This window comes from Solanum stenotomum, chromosome 7 (assembly GCF_019186545.1).
Source record: "Solanum stenotomum isolate F172 chromosome 7, ASM1918654v1, whole genome shotgun sequence".
Classification (NCBI taxonomy): domain Eukaryota; kingdom Viridiplantae; phylum Streptophyta; class Magnoliopsida; order Solanales; family Solanaceae; genus Solanum; species Solanum stenotomum.
In genome coordinates, this window is record NC_064288.1 from 59,931,237 (window position 1) to 59,939,216 (window position 7,980).

Consider the following 7,980-nt stretch of genomic DNA (forward strand, 5'->3'; position numbering starts at 1 on the left):
CATTTTCAAGCAAAAATGCCACAAAATCTTGTTCGAAAGAAGTGGATTTCCGTTGGCGAGTACTATGCCTAGGATCTTCATTAGGTTGTGCAATTTCCTTTGATTCTTCCCGTGGTCATTTAGATCTTTTACTTATCGACTCACATTCAGTTTTATACGGATAAATGTGTTCAAAAAACTCAGCGTTATCTGAATCAATCACCGTATTTACATGAATTTCAGGATTATCAGATTTGTGAACCAAAAATCGACAGGCCTTACTGTTCACAACATATCCAATAAATACACAATCCACTATTTTGGGTCCAATTTTCACCCTCTTAGGTAAAGGAACTTCTACCTTGGCAAGACACCCCATACTTTGAAATATTTCAAGTTGAGTTTCCTTCCTTTCCAGAACTCATATGGAATTGATTGCGTTTTACTACGGGGTACCCTATTGAGTATCTTGTTAGCCGTAAGGATGGCTTCTCCCCATAGATTTCTTGGTGAACCAGAACTGATTATTAAGGCATTCATCATTTCCTTTAATGTTCTGTTCTTTCGTTCAGCCAAACCATTTGACTGCGGTGTATAGGGTGCAGTAGTTTGATGGATAATACCATATTCCAAACATATCTCAGCAAAAGGAGATTTGTTCTCCACCCCTATTACTTCAAATCATTTTTATCTTTAGATTCAATTGATTTTCCACTTCATTTTTGTATTGCTTAAATGCATCAATTGCTTCATCCTTACTATTAAGCAAGTATACATAACAAAATCGAGTGCAATCGTCAATAAAAGTTATAAAATACTTTTTCCCACCACGAGATGGTGTCGACTTCATATCGCATATGTTTGTGTGAATTAAGTCTAAAGGTTTTGAATTTCTTTCAACAGACTTATAAGGATGTTTAACAAACTTACTTTCCACACAAATTTCGCATTTCGATTTATCGCATTTAAAATCAGGCAATACTTCTAAAGTAACCAATTTCCGCAAGGCTTTGTAATTTACATGTCCCAAATGGGCATGCCATAAATCATTTAACTCCAATAAGTAAACAGAAGCAGAATTCTTATTAATACTGTCAACAGCCATTACATTTAGTTTGAAGAGGCCCTCAGTGAGGTAGCCTTTTCCTAAGAACATCTCATTCTTACTTATTACAGCTTTGTCACTAACTAGGACACACTTGAACCCGTTTTTAACGAGTAGTGCAGCAGAAACTAAATTCTTCCTAATAGTAGAAACGTGTAGAACGTTGTTCAGAGTCAACACCTTGTCGGATATCATCTTCAACATTACTTTCCCAGTTCCTGCAATCCTTGCTATTGCTGTGTTTCCCATGAACAAATCTTCATCAACCTCAGCAGGAGTGTATGTTGCAAAGGCTTCTTTCGCAGAGCAAATATGTCGAGTGGCACCTGAGTCGAGAAACCACTTCTTGGGATTTTCAACTAAGTTTCACTCTGAGATCATTGCACACAGGTCATCTGCATCTTCCATCTCTTCCACGATGTTTGCTTGACTTTTGCCTTTGCCTTTGCCTTTGTCTTTGTCTTTGTCCTTTCTTGGAGCACCAACATCAGGAAGAAATCACCTAGTGTTTTTGTCTCATGATTCCTTTTACAAGGAAATCAAAATTTTCCTTTCTGAATCCAATTAATCTATGCACTGCACTGTGAAATCAAGAAAAGTATGTCTAATAGTCATCAGGATACTTGTAAGGATTCTATAAGAGAAGCCACTTCTGATTTCTCGGTCAAATCTAGCTCACCAAGTTCATCAAGCAATTCAACACGATTCTCAACAACCTGTCGGATAGAAACGACACTATTGAATCAAACTTAGGATGTAAATAACTAGAAAATTATATCAAGGAATAACTTAAGATTAGCAAAAAGCTAAGAGTTATTAGGTATGATCCAAGAAAACATTTAACATAGTGAAAGCCATCAAGTAGAGAAAACAAGTATAAAAAGCATCCGAAAAGAACAAAAAACATAGATATATTAGTCAGGAGGAACAATGTCCATGAAGCTACAAATGCTTCCATGAAGAAACTGAAATTTCTACATGCTTATTACTAGAGAAGGTTCCCTAATAACATTTTAATTTCGCAGACTCAACTCATTATCTACAAACAGAACATCGGACAACAATCCTGCCTCATATTTAATCTAGAATAACTTATAGATAATCAAACTACACCTCATAATAATGAAATTATAGGAAATAAACTTCTGAAACTACAAGGGAACTTTTAAACACGTGATGAGGAAATGATACAACAGTTGAATCAAATGACTAAACATGATATAAGTCAGTTTGCTCTAGGGCACCAAAGAGCGGGAAACAAGTTGAATCTAGTCAAAAATTACTGAAACTAAACCCTAAATAACAATTTACACTATTTCCAACAGCAATTTCATCAAAATGTGACTCACAATAACGAAATTTTAGTGAATTAACTTCTGAAAATGAGTAAATTTGCAGAGAAAACAGTGTAAATCAGTTGAATCAAATGACAAACTGAAATCAGTCAATTTGACCTCGACACAATCAACATCGGGCATCTAAAGTGCGAAACTAAACCTAATAACAACGTACAACTACTTCCAGTATCAAACTGCAACTCATAATAACAAAATTTTATCGAATTAACATCTGAAAACGAGTAAATTTACATCAAAAGCAGTGCAAACAGTTGAATCAAATGACTGAAACTGAAATCAGTGAATTTGACCTCTACACTATCAACACAGGGCAGCTAAAGTGAGAAACTAAACCTAAAAACTACTTCCAGTATCAAACTGCAACTCATAATAACGAAATTATATCGAATTAACATCTGAAAACGAGTAAATTTACATAGAAAACAGTGCAAACAGTTGAATCAAATGACTGAAACTAAAATCAGTCAATTTGACCTCTACACAATCACCACAGGCGCCTTAAGTGAGAAACTAAATTTAAAAACAACGTAACACTACTTCCAGTATCAATATGCAACTCATAACAACGAAACTATAGCGAAATAAATTCTGAAAATACAAGGAATTTATAAAAATGATACAACAGATGAATCAAAATGAGTGAAATTAGAGGAAAAAAGCTTACATCTGATGATTTGATGGCTTGGACTAAGCTTTGTAGATCTCTGCCGGATTTTGAATTTGAGTTCTTCTTCATCTTCTCTCCGTGTGTGAATTTTTCTTCCCAATTTTTCCCGCCTTAGGGATGGGAAAATTATTTATAGTGAGAATGAGAGGGACTTGAAGATTAATTTATACGTTTTTGTTAGTACCCTTTGATTTAAGTTTATTTACATAGTGATACCTGTTCGATTTAGTATTAGCACAGGCACCCCATTTTAATTTATTTTTATGTTTTTGCATCCGTTCACTATTTTGAGGATGAAATGTTTTTTTATATTATTTATAATTTGAATAAAAAGAAATAATTTTTGCGAGTATTTTTAGTTTTTTATATATAGATCATTTATAGTACGTTGTATTTTTGTTGATCTACGTGAGAAAGAATCATATAACCAAATTAACATTTATATTGGAGTGCAAATTTAAATTTCTTATACGATATAGATTAGGCCTAACTTAACTTTTATATCGAAGCCGAAGGATTTCAAAATAAGGGTGTTACCCCTTAACTTAGGATTTACTCTAGCTTAACTCAAATCAATTTTGTTAAGTCTTTTTATTCGCAAGATTAAATTGGATGAGAAGAAACCTTCACTTGCGTCTAAATTGTGACTTTGGTTAAAATTATACCAAAATTAAAATCAAACCAAACTAATCAATATGAAATATTCCAACAATATTATATCGAGCAATCGAAATTTTAAATAGTAAGCAGTGCATGCACATATATATAATTAACTTGGAAGATCACAAATACTCATTCACAATAAAGGTTCAAGTACATGTATAATAAACATAAGTAATTTCATAACTTATATCTCTTTATTTATGACTTATTTATCTTTTGTACTATAGTACAAAAGAAAATATTATTTCGAATATTATTGCGTCATATTACAATTAAGTACGTGACCTTTTTTACTAGTCATGACTCATGACTAGTAAAAGCCTGGGAAAACTTTCCTTGTCATCCAAGGCTTGACACTAGGACTAGGGATTGGAACACTTTCATCGGTACCACTAGAATCCTGACCCGCACCACAACCAATACCTTGGCCTGATCCTCCACCACGTTGTCCTCGATCACTACCTCCACCTCCACCTCCACCTCCTCCACCACCCCCACCACTTCTTCCCCATCCAGAACCACTACCACTTCCATAACCATAACCTCCTTTTGTACCACCTCCTTCACCTCCTCCTCCTCCACCACCTCCTGTACCGCTATCTCCACCAGGTAATGGTGAAGACGCGGGGCTAATTATTGGGGAAGGAGTGGTCACTAGATCAGGATGAGCGCCTGAAATTCGATGAATATTAATGTTCATCATCATGAGGAAAAATGCTAACACCAACAACAATAATCGAGCCATATCTCTCAAACTATGAAAACTAAATCACCTTGAATGCTTATAATTGTTTAGACAATGCACATATATATACGTAGGAAAAACTATGTACCTCACGTGAATTGACAAGTATGAACATATTTTACGTACCAAAAAGACTGTTTTTGTGGTTAAAAGTGACATAATCTTTGCCTTATTAGCTGCTTAATTCTACAAAGTGAAGATTGAATTCTAAGTAAAAGAAGAAAGAAAGAAATTAAGGAAGAAAGTATATCGACTAATAATGTGTTACAAACAGAAAGTGACGCAAAATAATCAAAGAAAGCCAGAATCTCAGGGCCTTATAGAACTTTTGCACCATTTGGACAATAATTAGACAGAAATTTTATCGTTCTCATTTGTCTGGAAATTTTTAATTGCTATAAGGAAATATTGTTACAAAGAACATATAATATAATATAATATAACATCACATTATTGCTTTGACAATTCAGTGTTATAAGCCATAGGTTATATGTTTTGCCCCCGTATGATGTTTTTGTGCATTATATTAATACAACATGTATTTTTTTGATATAACATGAAAAATCTATTTTGATTTTTGTAGTAAAATGTTATTATGAATGAAACGTATTTGGTTTTAAAAGGGGGCAAAAGATTTTTCTAGCTTTTGATTTGTATAATTGGAAAAATTGAAATTTTCTTATTAATTTTCAACTAAGCTTATAATATTTTGATGTTTTATATATCATTGAGATTATCATGCATTTCATTTTTATTTACCTGACCTAACAAATGATAAAAATTCCGATCGAATCGTGGAGCTTTCAGGGGCATATTTGGAGGCATGGTACGAGTTCACGGAAATTAAATAATTTTTGCACAAATCAATTATTTATATATTTGACTATAAACTTAGTAGTTATTAACTTAAGGTCATTATAGAAACTCAAAATTTCCTAATTCTAAATATTCGCCTATGAGAGAGCTTTCGATCAAGATCTTCTCGTCTCACTAGTTTAGGCTCTCAGTCGAATCAGAACCTTTATGCATTTGGTTCTTTTTTCCTTTCCGTTTAGTATATAGTTTGATAAGAAAAAAAAGGAACAATAATTTTCAGCTAGAAACATATAGTAGATGATAACTTAGAAACAAGTCAAACCAACACGACTTCCAATTACTTCAAAATTGAACCTAAACAAAGTAGTATCATATCCTAATTAACTTAGGAAACTACTACTAATACATGAAAACTTCAAAAATACAAACGTAGGATAATAATTAGACATGCATGCAATACTAAAATAAAGTTTCATTAGACAAAATTACAACAACAAATTAAAATGCTCCTAGGGTTTGAGACCACCAATGCCACCAATACCACCGACTCCACCACCAACACCTAGACCACCAACACCACCACCACCACCAAGTCCTCCAATACCACCAACACCGCCACCACCAAGTCCACCAAGACCACCTAGCCCTCCGATACCACTAGCACCGCCTATTCCACCAGCGCCACCAATGCCACCAAAAGTAGGCAACACACCACCATAACCACCAATTCCTGCCCAACCACCAACTCCACCAAATGAGATGAAATTCTTTTTGTCATCAAGTCCTTTGCTAGGTGTTGGAGCTTTACTTATAATCTCAGTGTTTACCGTTACACCCTCACTCTGAGCCTGAAGCAGACAAATTAGGAACTACTTTTGTTAAAAATACGTAACGATGCATGGTACAATAATATATAATGTTTAGTATATGTAGAAGTTTAACTTTTACACTATCCGATCACCAAAAAAGTAAGTATATGAGAAACCATCCGTAAAAGTTGGAAAATAAAGTCAAGTCAATTAAATTACCTCTTGTAACAAGTATAAATAATTCGATGAAGTAACCATATTTTGTGCTCTTACAAATTTATAGGTAAAGCCAGAATTTTAACCTTTTAAGGTTCTGAATTTTATAAGGATGATTTCAAGTGTTAATAATTGAATTCTAAACTTAATATTTATACATGTTTAATAAACTTCTTAATACAATTATTATTGGATTCAGCAAATCCGTACTCAAGCGCTTCTAGCTCTGCCCTTGACTCTTGTTATAATTTATATATGCATATAGTACAAAAAAAAATAGTGATGGACAGCTTTTATCGCTAAACAACAAACCTGAGGAATGTTTCTTGCAGTAACAACATGGACAAGTACTATAAGTGCAACCACAAACATTATGTACCAATTACTTGCCATTTTTTCACTCCCCTCTCTCTCACACACACAAGAAAAAATAAGGTAATTTTTTTACTTCTATTGTTATGTGTAAAAAATGGTGATGAGGGGTATTTATAGGAAGGAAAAAAGGGAGGGGACAGTTGTGAGAATTGGAGAAATTAAATAGGCAAATACTCCCTCCGTCCCATATTATATGTCACATTTTCCATTTGCACTTGCATTAAGAAATAAGGTAATCTTACCCTTATGCCCTTATTTAATGTTTGCTCAAGACAACTTTGTAATAAATGATGAATATGTTAGATTTCAAAAATACAAATGCATTTGGATGACTATTTATTTTTAGAGTTTATTTTTTAAACCAATTTTTTTTCACCAATTGATCCAAAAAAAATTAAAAATCAAGCTTTTCCCATCTCAATTTTCCTATATATTTTGTGTAAAATGTTTTTTTATATCTTTATATATAAATTCTTAAAGCAAACATGAGAACATCACAAAATATTCAAATTCCATTACTTCAAATTGATCGAAATTTTTCTGCTGAATCTGATGTTATTGATAATGAAATTAGACAACAAATGAATTTTAGTTCTAGTTCGGCAAATCTTTTATTTTTAATTTGTTTATTGATATTTTTTTTCAAAATCATATTTTATAGAATAAGTAGTGAATAAAGAAAGTACTCTCCCAATGAAATTAATTACTTGTAGATTTTCTAGATTAATCAAAGTAAATACATTTTCAAGATTAATTAATTAATCTATCAAGGGTATAATGGGGAAAAAATGGTAATTTATGCATAAATTTTATAAAATGACATATCAATTGGTCTAACTATTTTTAGAAAAGGGTGACATATAATATGGGATGGAGAGAGTAGAGACTCGGGAAGTACTATATAGTAAATGAAAGGGTATTAAATAAAGCCTTAACAATCTCGAGAGTGGTCTTTTTTCTGTGTGTTGACTGTTGATATGACAGAATTAGGTGGACCAAAAATTAAAAACAAATTCCAAAGGTATGATAATTTTATGTATTTCACGTTATTCAAGCCATTCAGAGGCCATGCATGTAATTCTCATTGCTCTTTGCGTGACACTTGTTGCTTCGTAAGTAGGACGGTTTAAAAAAAAATCATGTTGGAAGTGTTGTTTCAGAAATGGATAGTTAACATACTCAAATTTAAATTTAATTGGATCATAATATGGATATCGAACATTTCATGAAGAAAAAGTGAAGTCATT

At 32.8% G+C, this 7,980-nt stretch overlaps 1 protein-coding gene across 1 annotated transcript; it reads right to left on the reverse strand.

The window, feature by feature from the left end:
- Positions 1-5,747: 5,747 nt before the first annotated feature.
- On the reverse strand, positions 5,748-6,757 carry LOC125870911 (glycine-rich protein 23-like). The gene is made up of 2 exons (XM_049551457.1): positions 6,671-6,757; positions 5,748-6,181 (listed from the first exon to the last, which is right to left on the reverse strand). Exons 1-2 carry the CDS (start codon positions 6,749-6,751, stop codon positions 5,843-5,845), a joined length of 420 nt encoding a protein of 139 aa, XP_049407414.1. The 5' UTR covers positions 6,752-6,757; the 3' UTR covers positions 5,748-5,842.
- Positions 6,758-7,980: the final 1,223 nt, after the last annotated feature.

What these genes read in the sequence shown, in the direction of transcription:
- LOC125870911 (XM_049551457.1), bottom strand. Translation starts at nt 6,751, where the DNA reads ATGGCAAGTAATTGGTACATAATGTTTGTGGTTGCACTTATAGTACTT. An exon ending in CTGCAAGAAACATTCCTCAG is followed by an intron (nt 6,182 to 6,670) that starts GTTTGTTGTTTA and finishes TGTCTGCTTCAG; the next exon opens with GCTCAGAGTGAGGGTGTAAC.